This window comes from Fundulus heteroclitus, chromosome 3, assembly GCF_011125445.2.
Source record: "Fundulus heteroclitus isolate FHET01 chromosome 3, MU-UCD_Fhet_4.1, whole genome shotgun sequence".
Classification (NCBI taxonomy): Eukaryota; Metazoa; Chordata; class Actinopteri; order Cyprinodontiformes; family Fundulidae; genus Fundulus; species Fundulus heteroclitus.
The window spans coordinates 42,975,159-42,991,209 of NC_046363.1; the positions used below are offsets into that span (position 1 = coordinate 42,975,159).

The 16,051-nt window shown below is 40.9% G+C and overlaps 1 protein-coding gene across 2 annotated transcripts in view; it reads right to left on the reverse strand.

The window, feature by feature from the left end:
* Positions 1 to 2,750: 2,750 nt before the first annotated feature.
* rgl2 (ral guanine nucleotide dissociation stimulator-like 2) overlaps positions 2,751 to 16,051 on the reverse strand; it is a 41,939-nt gene continuing 28,638 nt past the window's right edge. For both annotated transcript variants that reach the window (XM_012876689.3, XM_012876690.3), the window contains 9 exons: positions 13,781 to 13,840; positions 11,375 to 11,461; positions 11,243 to 11,275; positions 10,923 to 11,044; positions 10,718 to 10,804; positions 5,574 to 5,667; positions 5,187 to 5,411; positions 4,892 to 5,006; positions 2,751 to 3,064 (listed from right to left, as the gene is read on the reverse strand). In XM_012876689.3, the coding sequence (XP_012732143.2) occupies positions 2,883 to 3,064; positions 4,892 to 5,006; positions 5,187 to 5,411; positions 5,574 to 5,667; positions 10,718 to 10,804; positions 10,923 to 11,044; positions 11,243 to 11,275; positions 11,375 to 11,461; positions 13,781 to 13,840 (1,005 nt within the window). In that variant the 3' untranslated portion in view covers positions 2,751 to 2,882. The remainder of the gene's footprint in view (positions 3,065 to 4,891; positions 5,007 to 5,186; positions 5,412 to 5,573; positions 5,668 to 10,717; positions 10,805 to 10,922; positions 11,045 to 11,242; positions 11,276 to 11,374; positions 11,462 to 13,780; positions 13,841 to 16,051) is intronic.

Consider the following 16,051-nt stretch of genomic DNA (forward strand, 5'->3'; position numbering starts at 1 on the left):
AGCTGTGCAGGAGGACGGGTTGTAAAATCTGACGGCAGGTTGGGGAAGTCAGGAGAAATATGGTGCTTCTAAAACAGAACAAAAAGCCTAAAAGTGCCTCTTTGAAAATAAAAAAGTGAATAGTTCAGGTGTTTTTCCCTGCTGCTGAAACTAAAGAGGCTCTCCTGCGACTGGGTGAGAGCAGGTAGTACAAGGAGCTTGTTTCACTTGTGCAAGTGGAGGCGTTCTCTGGGGGACCAGCATGCCCTGCTTTGATTAAAGCACATAGACTTTTATTTTTATTTCAGGGTTCTGGAAAGAAATCAGAGGCTGAACAGATTCAGGTTTGATAATTTTCTTCTTTTTGAATCTTTATTAACTCAAACAACCTCTGAAGTAGTTGCTTTGTGTCTGCCTTTAGGCTGACCTAAATTTTCTGGTTGTCTTTAATTTAAATAATAAAAAAAAAAAACCCTGCTGCCGAGGTGTTTGACTTCTTACGGGTGGAAAATACGTTACAGTCTCTAAAAGGTCGCCTGTCACACGATGCGTTGAGACGAATTTTACTGCTTCTTCTGAAACGTTGGCAAATATCACTCAGGAGCGACAAAATCCATATAAAAGTAAGTTTATTTCCACAAAATAGGACATCTGACATGTAGTGCATAAATAAGTTTGATGTGGAGCCGATGAGCCCTGGAGGAGGCGGCATTTCCTCCGCCTGCGTGTTCTGAATACATTCTAATGAGAAAAGTGAGCACCGAGCAGAAAAAGGCACTAACACAGGTATTAGCAACAGCATCACACTCGCACGCGTCATCCACTATTACCCAGAATCCTCTCCCCGGCCCGCCGCCGCCTCCTGGGCCTCAGCCAATCCAAAGGCCTCTTTGGCACGGCGCAATGTGCACGGCGACCAGAGGTCACAGGATGGGTTTAGATTTGACTCCGCAGCTCTTAGTTTGTAGGAATCTGTCTCAGGAAACGTCCTGCAAAGCTGCTGAACGATCGGGATGAAATGAAGAAAGCTCAGAGAGGAGCCGACCTGAAAGTTGAACATGTCAGTGCTGTTTGTTTCTGTAATGTCATTCTTAGGTTTTACACAAATAAACTGAAGCAAAGCAAATGTTTTTTTTTTTTTTAAAGTGCTTGAAGTCGCTTTAAAGCTGCAAAAATTATTTGTTTTCTCCATTAGAATATCAGAGACATTTTGAAGTTCAGGTTTGTACTACATGAATTTAATCCATCCATCTACCAACATACGGTACTGTACGAAGGTTTTAACTGTTCCATCTATTGTCCTTCCAAGCAGCCAGACCTCCCTGTAATCTTTCAAGGTGGTCTTGATAGTTCTTATATCCATTATCTATCCATCCATCCATCCATCCATCAAAGCCCTGAGGCTCCCACTTCCTTGCAGATTCAGTTGCAAATTGGTTATTTGCTCAGTTGTCTGCTCTTTGTTGACAACCCTGGAACATAAATGGAGGAGCTTTTTTTTTTTTTTTTTATTAATGAATAGTTCAATGTCAGAATTAAGAGAGTTAAACAAACAATTATCCAAAACAGGAATGAAACCAGGTGAAAAACTTCATGAAAAGGGTCCCCACACTCCAAAAAAGGAACTAAGAATAAGTAAAATGTTCTTGAAATAAGTGTATTTGTCCTTGATTTGAGCAGAGAACTTTAAATGTTGCCAGTGGAATAAGACTTCTGTGCTTAAAATCGGAACAACTCATCTCCGTCTTATTTTAAGTGCAGTTTATCTACACCGGCAAACAGGAGAAAGTCCAGTTGCCTCCTGATTTAAGCATGTTTGCTGTTGCAATGACCAGGATACAGAGAATTTCCACAGCCATACTCAGTATATCTAAATATCTTATTTTAGGGGTTAAACTATTCATTCTATTGACAGATAATCTTATTTACCTGCTCAAATCAAGGATAAATCAAGAAAACTTACTTTTAGTTCCCTTTATGCAGTGCAGGACATCTAGACACGTGATTTAGACGACTTTGAAAGATCACCAGAAAGTCTGATCCGTTTGGGAGGATAATATGATTGGTGGACTCCTTTTCGCACAGTGCTATAGACATCAAGCAGAACAAATAATCTCCCTCCTTTTGAAAATAATGGTTAAGACACTCCTTTTAGGTTTACTTTGGTCGATAAGAGCTTTGGCAGGAAGAACGTCTGGCTCTCTGGCTAAAGGACGACCTGCTGAGCTGTCTGAACGCTGCTGGACGAGTGTGCAGAAAGCCAGCGAGAGAAGAGACTTTTCTGACCGTAAAACCCCAAACCATGCGCCCAAAGAGAGCCCAGCATGTTTGCACGAGCCGCAGGAGCTGCAGAGCCGGCGGCAGTCCCACAAACATCTGATCATTGCAGCTTTTACGTTTATCTGGAAATATAAAGCCGACAATTCATTTCGTCTGAGCTCTCTGAAATAAGCAGTTTCCCTGTGGTGAATTAGGAGCTTGTCTCATCATACAGACACTCAAAGGGTATAAATATATACAAAACATGTAGATTTGTCTCATGGACATGTTTCAGTGTTTTGCTACACATCTGTGCTTTCAAATCCTGCTCGTGGAGTTGGAGTGAAAGGCAGAAGCACCGGGTGCTAGTTGGCGGGGCGGGATCACCTCCTTCTCTTAGTTAAAGGTATCCGCCCGTCCTCTCTCAGTTTAAATTAGTGATGCATACTGTTAGCGACCGGCCGGACTGGCACGGCTCCCCGCTGCGTTAACGTCAACCAGTCGACTCGTCCTTGGCGTTTTTTTTGCAGAACAAACTTGGTCAGGAGAACGAAGGAAGGCATGTGTTGATTTTTCTTGTTTTTTTTGGGGGTTTTTTTGCACAGAAAATGTCACATTTATAGCCGCAGGGGACAAAGCTTGCGTCAAAACAGAGTCCGGACCAGTCTCCTTCCTTTGGCCTTGATGCGAGGGAAAGTGGCGCTCGTCTCTGTGGTGATTGGCTGTGAGCCAAGGGGGGTGTTGCCACCCTTCCTCCTCAACAGGAAGTCAACGCTGGATGATGTCATGGCGTAGAAGACGTTTCCTGTTGCAGGGATGACCAGTTCTGTGTTTACAGAGGAGAGACACACGCTGAGTGTTGAAGGCAGAAAAACACGGTTTCTGATCACATGATGCAAGTAATGCATGCTCGCTGTTTTAATAAGAAGCAGCCAATCCACCTGAGCTTTTATCTTTGTATGTCTTTTATGTTTCTTTTCCTTACTGTAGCGTTTTAATGTTTTAAACGTTTTTTTGTACATCACATTTGGTCCCTTTTAAGTTTAAAGTACTTTATAAATAACGCTGGATTGGATCTGAAGCTATTTCTATAAAATTAAGTTAGAAAGTAGCAGTGGTGACCTACTCCTCTCTAAATTCTGATGATCATCAGGGTGATCACTCTGGAAAAAAAGGGCTTTATCAGTGTGTTGTTCTGGAGCGTTGTAGCCAACCAACCCATCTAATCCTAGACTTAACTACTTTTTCTTAACTTATTCTTATTCTTAATGTATTCTTAACCAAACTCATTCTTAACTAGAGTTAAGAGTAAGAATTGCTTTATTGTCCCATGGTGGGGAAATGTGGCTGTGACACACAGACAGTTACACACAATTATTAGCAACAAAAGAAGAAAAGAGAACAAGCCAGTTTAATCTAAAATTAGCTCTAAAGAAGCACTAAGAATAGACGATTAAAAGTAAATACCAGAGTAAATAAATATAGCAAAGTGGAAAAGACTCCAGCCTATTTAATAACTCACTATGCCACGATATGTAACGTGCGTGACGGTGCAGCAGCGTCCTGAAGTAGCTAAGACGTGTGCAAGTTACCTTAGCATCTGGTTAATGATTGGATCAGAACCAGTGCAACCATCAGCATGATGTAAACAGTTATTAAGTCTGTTGGGAGCAGCAGAGATTATAAAGTCTGACTGCAGCTGGGAGGAAGGACCTGTGGAAACGCTCCTTAGAGCATCTGGGATGCCGCAGTCAGTCACTGAAGGAGCTAGAAGACCAGGACCTGAGACTCTTAGGGAGAGGAGAGCATTTCCTGGACCAAGACGGCATTTTAAAGACGATAATGTAGATGATCCTGCTACTGTTTAAGGACAATTTAAATGCCAGTGGGTGGAGGCAGATGAGCGTTCACACTGAGCCTGGTTCTGGTTCTGCTGGAGGTTCTCCTCCATGTTAAAGGGGAGTTTTCCTCTCCACTGTCGCTTCATGCATGCTCAGTATGAGGGATTGCTGCAAAGCCATCAACAATGCAGACGACTGTCCACTGTGGCTCTACGCTCTTTCAGGAGGAGTGAATGCTGCTTGGAGAGACTTGATGCAACCTGCTGGGTTTCCTTAGAGAGGAAACTTTCTCACCAACCTGGAGGATCTGATGGAGTCTGACTTTGGAAAGAGCCTTGAGATGATATGTATCATGAATTGGTGCTATATAAATAAAATTTAATTGAAGCTACAGTGGAAAGAAGAGTGGACAACAGTGTCAACAAGACAAAGTGAGTGAAACTGATAGAACCGTCAGAGAACAGCGACTGAGGGTTGATGTTGGGGATGGTGGCTCTGCAAGGTGCTGCTTTGTGGGGTGTACTTAGTTTTCACCCATAACCTCTCAAGTTTGTCTTCATCTGTGTTTAATAAATTATGACAATGTGGATATTGTCTGTTTTTAGTCATTCTAGAACCCGTAGAAAATCAGATGATTATTATGTCCTGCTCTAAAAATGACCCCATCGCTGAGAGTGCGTATTTCTCCTTTCCCGTGGCCTTATCAACGTTATAGCTGTTGAATTGCTGAGCTTAATAAGTGAGAAAGTGTCAACAAACTGGTTCACAGATATTTCTAAGAGTCTTAAGCAGATAACCATTTTCCTCTGTACCTTTTCCTTCAGACAGCAGCTGTATCAGCTCATATCTGGACGCCTGTTTGGGGTCCTGATTGTGTTTCTCCAAAGCGGAGCTGATCACAGCGGGGGTCTTGTCGTTGCTCGTAACCTGAGTGGAGAGAGGTAAATAACTCTGGAATTGGATTGGGACAACGTGATTTGCTCTAATGACACAGCGGCTCTGATGTCTGTCATTATGCGCGTCTGTGCAGATGGGAGGGACAGCAGCGCTTTCTGCCGGCTTACTGCTGACAGCAAATCAGAGTTAAATGCTCTGGGAATGTGTTACCAGGATGCTTCGATACAGGTTCCCATCCTGCAGGTCCATCCGTATCCTGATGATCCGCATGTCGGGCCCCGACCCTGGCACGTTGCTGGGGAGGGTGTTGCCGCAGGAGGCTGATCGGCGGTGTGATTTAGTGGGAGTGGATGGGGTCAGCGTGACGGGGGTGGACTCGTTGGTTGGAGGGGACGTGTCCACGTCCAGACAGGACACCGACGGAGACCTCATGTGCTGCAACACAAATCACTGTAATCTCAGAGAGGACCAGGGGGAACTGCTCAAATGAGAGAAAACAGGGTGGGCTCTGCATGCAACCTCTGTGAAATGAGCTAATATAAATGCAAACTTGACCTTATTGTAATAGTACGCGTTTTACAATTACAAGGGGATTACCTTTGTAAGTTTAGAGAGAAAGTTATTGACCGGTGAGTGGAAGTCGAAGAGGCTGTCGCCATCACCGGCTAGGCTGGTCCGGGAGGCACTCAGGCTGCGGACAAGAACACACGAGAGAAAATATTAAATACTAGCTTCACAAATGAACTACAAATTAATCTGTAAAACTGTTAAAATACTGATGTTTCCTCAGATTAATAGACGGCTGATTTTAACTGCTTGTTTTTAAAGGTAGGACTCCTGATTTACCTCAGCAATGAATGGCTTTGCCTTCACAGGTAAACCAGTTTATCCTTTAGCTGGAAGTTCATCTGTTTGATCCCAATCTTCCCCAGTTTACCTGATAAAATGTCTTCGGCCAGGACATTGAGCCCCGATGGCGTTGTGTGAAGTATGTTTGTATTCACAAAGATTCTCAGAGTCTCTCAGAGCTTCTATCTTAGCCTAGAACTTCCTACCAAGGAGTCTTAGCTTAAAAGTGATTCAGATGCTGCTGAGTGCAGCTCTGAGTGACGAAAAACCAAACAGCAGCGCATCTGTCCAGTTATCTCTGGAAGGAGAAGGATTGCTGAAAGGTAAATTGGTTTAAACTTTAAACTCTGTGTACTTGTGGCACTTTAAACTTCAAAGCGTGTTGCTGCAGATCAACGCACCTTTTTCTCTGCACATCTTGTTGCTTTTATTTATCAGCATGAAAAGTGAGAACAAGTGCTCAGTTCAGCGATCAAAGCGAGGAGATGGCATCACAAACGCAAAATTAGATGACCATTTAGGCTACTAAATTTATTATTACAAAATACTTTCTCACCTCTGTTATATATATTCTTTGTAAATTCCTCTGCTTTTTATTCATGACTATCCCAGACTTTTCTATTATTTATTTGTCCACCAAAAAATGATGTTAGAGCGTTGCATTTAACCCGATGGGCCTTGGAAACCAATATAATACTAAGATGAAATAACTTTTATCTAACCGAGGTAAAATTTTAGGAAAATTCTTAGAACGCTGGCCCTGTGTTTGTTAATTTGCAGTTTGATCATCCAGTTTCAATCAAATTAATTGTGTAGATAAATGTAATGGTTAAATAAATTTATTTTATTCCAAATAAAACTCTTGCCACAGGTGAGATCCACTTACAAGTGCACAACCTCCCTAAGTTACAGAAGCATTACTGCATATTAAGGAAAAGGCGATAAAGAAACAGACATTTTTTTCATTTGACAGCTACACTCTGACTAAACCGAGGCATATTTTTACACTGCAAAAGGGAACTAAAAGTAAATAAAATCTTCTTGAAATGAGTGTGTTTTTCCTTGATTTGAGCAAATATATAAGACTATTTGCCAACGAAATTAGTATTTTTACCCCTAAAATAAGATAATTAGATACTTGAAATAAGATGATGGAGATGAATTGTTCCTACCTTAAGTAAAAAAATCTTATTCCATTGGCAGGTAATGTTATTTATCTGCTCAAATCAAAGAAAAAATACATTAATTTCAAGATAATTTTACTTACTTTTAGTTCCCTTTTTGCAGTGTACTTATATACATTTCAGTCTCTTTATATTTGATGTCCCGGATACTTATATGACCTTTTATTTTAAATACATAAATAATAGGGGCTGCATCTTATTTATTTCTATTACCTGAGTTGACGCACACTTTATTTTATTTGGTGAAATGCAAGAAATGAGAATGTTTTGTGTAAAAAGAAAGTGTTGAAATAAAATTAAACAGATATTTTTTAGGATAATTAGTCATTTAGATTAATCAATTAATAAAAAAAATAACTTAATGTTGAATTAATTTTAAAAAGTTGTTGTTATCAACAGCCCTATTAGAAATACACTGAGATTATCTCCCTGTCGGCTACAGCCTGTCCTGTCATGTCACTCCCTACAATAAAATCATCATGTACTGAAAGTGTGGAGTAAAAAGGGAAAGAGTTGCATTTTTTTGTGCCAGGTAAGCAAATTTCTACCAACTAGACTAAAACAAAACTTGATACCTGTTGTGTTTGCCCGTTTGCTAAATTTGGACGTGCTGAGTTTGCGCTGAGATTTGGGTTTTGGTGCTGGTGTTAGCAGTTCTTCCTCCTGACCTGGACCTCATATTCAGTCCTTTTAATACAAAAACTGTCTGTTTGGGGGCTTTTAAATGGCTTTTTCTTGCCTTCCTCTTTTTGTTTCTTCTTATTATTTCTGCACACCATTCATGGCGTTGAAAATACTTTTTGTCCCCAAACAGATTTCTTCTATATTTGTTGTTTTTGTTTGTCGTACCCAAATGTTTCAAATCATCAAGAAAAATAACACCAAACAAAGATGATCGGAACAATACAAAACACAATTTTCAAATTTGAGGAAAAATATTCAAACTGTTTCAATGTAAAATAAATTCCTAAAAAAATGTTTTATTTTATATCAGGAGCGAGACCCAGACCTGAATTTAAAGAAATCACTGTAACAGCTCCTGTCTGACAAGATGAAGTAGACTAACCTCAAAATCACCACATCATGGCTCATTCTGAATAAAATTCAAGAACAGACGAGAAGCAAAGTAATTTTTTTTCTCCAGACTGGAAATCTATTAGTGTATCAGTTTACTTTGGGACTCCAGCAAACCAAACGGAGAGCCAATGTCTACGACTAAGGAGACATGGAACATGGGAGAAACTTCTCAGGAGACGCTGGCCTGTAGATTGCTCCAGGAGATCATCAATTAATCAACCAGGCGGTCACAGAGAACCCAGAACAACATCTTAAAACACCTGCATGAGCAGAAATGGCATCCCCCTTTAAACAAAGAACACAAAGAAGTGGAGGCAGTGGGATTATCTGGGGCTGATTTGCTGCTGCAGGACCTGGACGGCTTGCTTTAATTCGATAGGTGTCGAAACGTTTTCAGAAAGAACTGAGCAAAAGTCCGGTTGCCTCCAAATTAAGCCTGTTTGCTGCTGCGATGACCTGGATAACTGAGCATTTGCACAGTTATACTCAGTAAAAAGGAAACTAATTGCTAAATTTTAGCCCTACCTTATTTCCCCGTAGACTGGGCTCGATCAAACTGGCTTCATACAAGTCGCTTTGTCTCAACTTGATTTCTTCAGACATTTTACAGAAATTCAAAGAAAAGGTCAAATGGGCCAAACCTCTGTCGGATTTACAGTGTTACAACAGTTCTGGGTCTCACCATAAAGCTGATCAAGCACAGCAGGAAGCTTTTCATGGCTTTGCAGAGTGAGGCTGTGATCATCGAACCACCTGCAGCAGCAACATGCCGACACACACCGCTGTCTTTTATTCCTCACAACTAGAAACAGCATCTGGGAAACTCTTTTCAAAATAACCTCGGTGTAAACTCTTTAAACGCACTCATTAATCAGCATTTATCCGACTCAGCAAAAAACATAAAAAAAAACCCAAGATTAAAACGCAGGATCTGCGGCTCTACCTGCGGGTAGATCATTTCGCTCCCCCAGCAGCTCCCAGCTTCCCGGTAGGAGCTATATGAATAATTGACTCTGTCTTACAGCAGTGTTTAATAGACTGTAAGATTTTCTTACAATTGTCCCACGTGTAAAATGAGTTTATCTCTATTTACAGCACTTGCCTCTGTAGGCTCCATTAGTCCGTTCATGCGAGAGTGACTCGGGTCGAATCCTCTGGGTGTGATGCGCGCTCTAGTTCACTCTGCTACTTTGTCGAGTCTCCTCCATAATCGATGCATTAACAAAAGAACATGTGCTAACTTCAATATTTACAGCTTTCTTACCTGAGAAGACGTTACGCCTCTAAACAGAGGACCTGTGTAGTCGCAGAGGGAGACGCTTTCCCTCTTCTCCCATAAACATGCACAACACTGGTGTCGTTTCAACTTGTCGCCAGAGGGAGCAGACTTGTGCAGAAATTCTGGAACTTGCGCAATGCAGCTTTAAGATTTAGGAGTGGCCTAGTCCAAGTCTGGACCTGGTTAAGATGCTGCAGCATGACCTTAAAAGAGCAATAAGCGATTTTTCACCACTAGGTGGTGCTTGAGGGTTGTCTGCAGACCAAAATAAGACGTGTATCAAGCCACGCCTTTCTCTAGCTCCCCTCCAGCTGCAACAAGGCACCCATTCCCCCTTAGCAGAGGTACATTTTTTCCAAGAACCCTTTAGATTCCTCCTGCTGATAGTATTTTTTTAAACAGCCTTTTGTGCTGTTAAATACATTAGGAATTATGTATGTTTTCACAAATATATATAAATACACCTCATATTAGAGATTTGGTGGAGATTAGATCCTCATTCTCGATGTAACTGTTATCATACTTCCTAATTTTAGCTGATTTGGCTTTTACCTTAATTAATGAAGTGGACGGAGTTAAATATTTGTGTTACTTAGCTCAACCCCGACGCATCCGCAGCAGCGCCTCCTCAGGCCCGAACACATGCACTTCACGGACCCCTAAATCATGGTTCGTGGACCACCAAGGGTCCGGGGACCCCAGTTTGAGGGCCGTTGGTCGATCTAAAAAGAATGCTCTAGTTCTCCACAAAACTTCTTTTTGTTTGTTTCTATCTAAAATAATGAAATTTCACTTATTTCCATTCATGCCCAAAAATCTTCCAGATTTGTTCAGTTAAAACAATTCTGCAAAGAAGAGCGGGTCCCAGTGATGCGACCCACTCATTGCTAGTTTCTGCAAATGCTTGATGTCAGTCGACGGTACCAAGGGTGGAACAACCAGTTATGGCTTGTTTGATTGTTTTTTCTTTTATACTTAATAAATTGAATCATCTTTGAAAACAGCTTTTTTTGCATTTACTAAGATTATCTCTGTCAAATATTCAAATTTATTTGATAAAATAAGACATTTAAGGGTGACAACAACAGCAGGAGAAATCTGTAAGGGTGTAAATACTTTTTCCTGGAACTGTGTTCTCGACTATTTTACTATTTACTATTATTTCAGAAATGCCTGATAACCCTCACTTATGCAATGTAACCAGGACCATGATATTAAGATGGTTAATCCACAGAATCCTGACAGGTAGCTGTACAGCCCAGCGACACAGACATGAACTCCTTTAGAGATCAATAAAAAGGCGTTAGCAGAACATCGGTAAAGACCCGCCCTGCCCCCCCGTTCCAACTCACTCTGGGCACTGGGTGATGATGACTGTCGGCATCAGAGATCGAGGATTCGGCTCACTGGGTGCTTCGATCTCATTGGACAGTCTGTAACTGCAATTAGACGTCAGTCAGCCAAACTTAAGATAGATGTTTATAATCTCATAGACACGGAGCTACATGCAGTAGATTTTTCCCTTAAATGAATAACTGAATGTGTTTGCAGGCGTACCTTTGCTGCTCTGTCAGGGTGGGCACGCTGTGATACCACTGCAGGAAGGTCTCGTCAGCAACAAACACGCAGTTTTTGCAGGAAGACTGCAGGAGCCGGATTTGAGCTAAAACCTCAAATTCCTGTTAACAAAGCGCTCAATCACCACAATGCTTCAGAGATAAAAAACACACACACACGTCAGCTGAGGTAGAATTACTCCTGCTCCTTTTTAACAACCATCCTGCACAACCTTAACTTCGGATCCTGTTATTTCTGCACCTTACTGCAAACTTTATCTCAACAGAGGAAAATACATTTCGTGCAGCGCATGGACCCACCCTTCTCCTTTTGTCAAAGTTGATGTAGCCGTTCTGCAAAGGGAGAGACAGGATGTGTTAGGTCAGCCTGAGTGCTGTTACACAGACGCCACAGGAAGCGGCGGCAGGACGCCACAGGTGAGATCCACTTACATCCAGCCTGTCTTTGACGGCCGTGTCCAACATGGTGAGGTCTGTGAGGAAGATTCCCAGGTAGGGCACCGTGCCCTGAGCGTTGGACTGCGTTAAAAAGAAGACAGAGATTATCTTCGTCAGTTCCCAGCAGCTTTTCATTCCCGGCCCAAAGAGCCCACCGACAGATGCATTTCAGAGCAGCCGCCTGCAGCTATTTTTCACACGCTGGCTCAGAATTCAGCTGAATACACAGCAGCACACCACAGCTCGCTATCTCTCTTTGCTGCTGCAAGCGTTCCTTCAACAAACGCTGCGTAAACCCGCTCATCCATCCCACATTTAACCAAGCAGATCATGTAGTATTTAGTACTGTTAGAATGATATGCAGCTTTAAAACTTTAGATTTTACATTTAAAAAGTAGATTCTGCTCTCCATTGCTTGACTGTTTAAACCAGGGCCCTGCAACTTTTACAGTCTAAAGAGCGTTTTTGCCTCCAGTCCACTTGAATTAAACTCGTTCAGAGCCGTAAATGTTGCCTGGCCTTCTGAAAAAAAGACGAGTTATAATTTTTGATAAAGATCTACTGTAGGAAATATGTCGTCATCGTTATAGAAACACCCTTTTATGTCTATTTTGAGGTTTAAAAAAAGAGGATGGATGGGATGTTGATATTTGTGGAAAATTATGTAAAAAAAAATCATAGTTTCTAACATAATGAAAAAATATTGATTTGAAATTCAACATTGCTGGCACTTTTAGCATCATTATGCTGTGAAAATTAAAAGCAATTATTTCTAGAAAAAACTGCTAAAACCTGCATTTATTATCATTATTACATTTAAATGGCATAATAAAAATCTAATTTGTGGCCAAGGTTATTAAGAGCCACTGTGGAAGGTCCACAGAGCCACAGATCCCTGGTTTAAACCAAAACACACACAATACCTGGAAAAAGCACTCCTTCACACTTTGTCCTGTCAGAACCATGAACTTTGATGTATTTTATGTGGATTTTAATGTGATACATCATCACAAAGTATTACATAGCTGTGAAAAAAACAAAGAATTATCACTGCTGCCTTGCTGCAGCACAGGCCTGGGTTTGATCCCCTGCCCGGGTCCTTTTGCATGGAGTTTGCATGTTAAATGTAGCCCACCTCTCGCCCAATGATCTCTGGAGAGAGACACCAGCCCCCCTGCCACGCTTTAGACAATGTATGGATGGATAAAATCTAAGAAGCGTGTTTTCAGTCTCCAGTCTTTGTATTTTGCCGCCTCTAGCAGGTTTGTTCCAGAACTTCCCTGTATTATGACTGCGACCAGCTTCCCTGCTGCTGCCACAAAAGCTCCAGGTTCCAATGGTGCATTCAGGGTAACGGCCAGTGTTCGGTTTCTGCCACACCCGTTGTTTTACTTGTAGGCCAAAAGTAAACCAGAACTTTGCATGCGTTGCTTTTATCAGCTGCTTTCTTTTTTTTTTTTTTGTTGCCTTTGTTCCATCTGAGCCAATTTGTGGAGCGCACAGCTAACAAATGTGCCTCAGACAGATTCCCCACCTGAGCTGTGGACCTCTGCAGCTCCTCCAGAGTTAACCTTGACCACTTAGCTGCTTCTTTGATTAGAGCTGTTCTTACTCATCTCAGTTTGATTCATCTCAGATGATGAATCAAACTTGGAATGATGTTTTATAACATAAACCTGCTTTGTTCCTTGATCAGTAAGACGCTGTCTGCTCTCTAATGTTTGAAACGTTTACAGCTGAATTACCTACTGAAATAGGCTTAAAAAAACCACCAAGGAGTTTACTTCCAGTGTTTTATCTGTGGGTCTCAGGGTAACAGAGACTAAATAAACTTACTCGTCTCACGTTTCAGATCTTCTCCTTCCACTGCATTAAAGTTTATGGTTTTAATTTGACAAAACATGGAAAAGGTTCAAGAGGAGTGACTCCTTTGGAAGGTGCTGTAACAGCCGTGCTTCAACACGTCTTAAAATGCCACCTGACTGACTGTGATTTCTGAGCACAGAGCTTTTCTGCACTTTTACAGAGTGTTACATCATGCTGGAAATTTCCAAAGTCAGCCATGAAGGCCTGTGGGGATGAACAGCCCCCCAGGCTAAAGGGTTTAATATTCATCCCAGACGTGGGCTGTGAAGTCGGTGAAAATCGTTCTCTTTTATTCGCCCGCACACCAGAGAGGTCGTTTCTGAGTTACTCCCCAAACGTCTAGGTGAGGTTACCCTGAAAGGATTTGGCAGTCCAGCGAGAGCTGTCGACGTGTTTGAGGGAAAACGGAGCTGCGCAGCTTCATCCTCCTACAGCGAGGCTGTCCGACCACAAGCTCTCAGCTGTCGGGGAGATGCTGAACACGGCTCCCTGGGAAAGATCCGCCTCTATCGCCGGCGTTTCCATCCTACTCACCCTGTTGAGGTGTCTGTTGTTGAGCCGGTTGTCCAGGTTGGCAAACTTTGATGTGCCTTCCTGCAAGACAGAACCCAGGGAAAACCTTCAACCGCTTGTTATAATTATGTTTCTCTGCAACATATATAAAAGGCTTACTAACCAATGTTAACAGCTTTTGTTGACATAATTATGATTTGAACTATATTTATGATTTATTTTGCATCTGGCAAAAATCAAACTGAAAGCCACAGTGCACAAATACATGCTGGACACGATCATTTTTAATTTAAAATCACTAATTAAATTTAATTTAATTAACAGCTTTCCTGTAACAGTAATTGTATTAAAAGGAAAACGTGTTTTATTTGAGGTGGTTATGGTGCAGAGATGAGAGCTTCTTGTGCTGTACCCACATTAATCAGCTGTTATACCTGGTTAAGATCTATAACATTAATAAGCCGACCTGGTGGTACATGTTCCTTCTCAGTGTGAAAACAAAAAGTTTAAAAAGTACCTGCAGACATTTTTACAATGAACCTACTCCTTTTAAAAGTGCAGTCTACTTTTTGGCCACTTGGGGGCCTAGAAAACAACAACCAGAGGTCAGCAAGCTTTACAACCCTAAGAGTCATTTTGCTTTCAGTCCAGCTAAACAAAATAGTTTAGGGCCACATTAGTATAATGTCTTGAACATAAAAAAGCTTGTTTTTATGATACCTGCTATATTGGAAACTTGTGTAGATTAAAAATCATTTTTGCTTTTAGGTTTCATAATTTTTTCAATGGGACGTTTCAAGTTTTATAGAAAATGACGCTTAAAAAAGCTCATAGTTTGCAACCTACTGACAAAAGAATATTTCCTGAAAAAAAAGAAGAATATTCTTTACAATATTAGTTTCATTCTTTGTGGAACTGTTACGCAAACATTGCATGTAAAGGAAAAGGAACTGAAAACGTTAGAATTTTAATTACCATGACATGTTAAAGCTTTGCTCAGTTCTGCAGTATTTTTGCCCATTCTTGAGTGATAGTTACTAAGAGCCACACAAAAGCCTGGAGCCGCAGGTCGCAGACTCCTGATCTACACCAACAATTGCTTTTTAAAATCTTTTTATCCTCAGAATAATTTTTGGTATGAAAAAAAAAAACACACAAGAAAACACGACTCAACCTTTTGTTGTTATAACAAGATGTTGCAACATCACAGAAGGATTTTCTCTTCTTTCAGAAATAAACAGATGGCTTCATATTTAAATGAAATGAAACTTAAAGCAGGAAAACCAGCTATGGCATAAATGTAGTCAGATAACCCAAATGAAAGTTTGGCAGCCATCAGCTTTCCCGTTTCCTTAGGCACTCGGGTCCAAATAGGCCTGTTTATACAGTCATTTCCTCACCATATAATTATTTTACCTCCTTTAGTTCTTAGATTAAACACGTTTCCTTCGTCCACCTGTGTAATATTGTCAAAATGAGAAACATCTGATGCAGGAAATGCTGACTGCTTTCCTCCCTTTGCTGTTTCTACTCTCTTCTTTCCAGTTATATATAAATTACAGTTATTACTATTATCAGCCATTGTTTTCTAGCTTTTGTGCTCTCAACGCTCTTTGACAGGAAGTTTTCTTAGATCTAAGCTGCTTAGAAAACATTTTACTGACTAGTATTGTCTTCAGCTTCAGAATAGAAGTCCGGCTGTTTTATTTTTTAACTTTTTTTGGACTAACCAGTTTTGTATCCGCTGAATCTGACCAATCTGTGTCATAACTAGATCAAAATGACACATTATTTCAAACTGTATCAGAATGAATTGGATGAATTAAAAATATTTGGACTGATTTAGATTAAACTACATGAATAATAATTGTATCTGTGTTTTGGGATTACTTTTGAATTGGGCCCATGTGAATAAACTAAACTGAACTGAATAAATCCTTTTTTAAATTGTGTTTCTATCTTATTAGTTTGACGAGGCATCTTACACTCAGTCTGCTAACGGGGGTCATTTTAAAATACAATACAGGATAAAGGAGAAGGGGACGCTGCTTTTCAGGCATCTAAGCTTGAAGTGAAGCAAATAAAAATGAAAGCAAACATTTTGATTGATCCTTTTGAAGACATAACAGGTAAATCATGGAAAATGCAGACAAACATATCCACAAAGCGTCATGAAAACAACCCAAAGCGAGGCTAATTTAGCCGGTTCCACTATCCCAAACTACTCCTTAGCATGAATATAGCATCTGAAGGTTTTACTTGGACTCAGGAGATGCCACTCTGCTGCAGTTC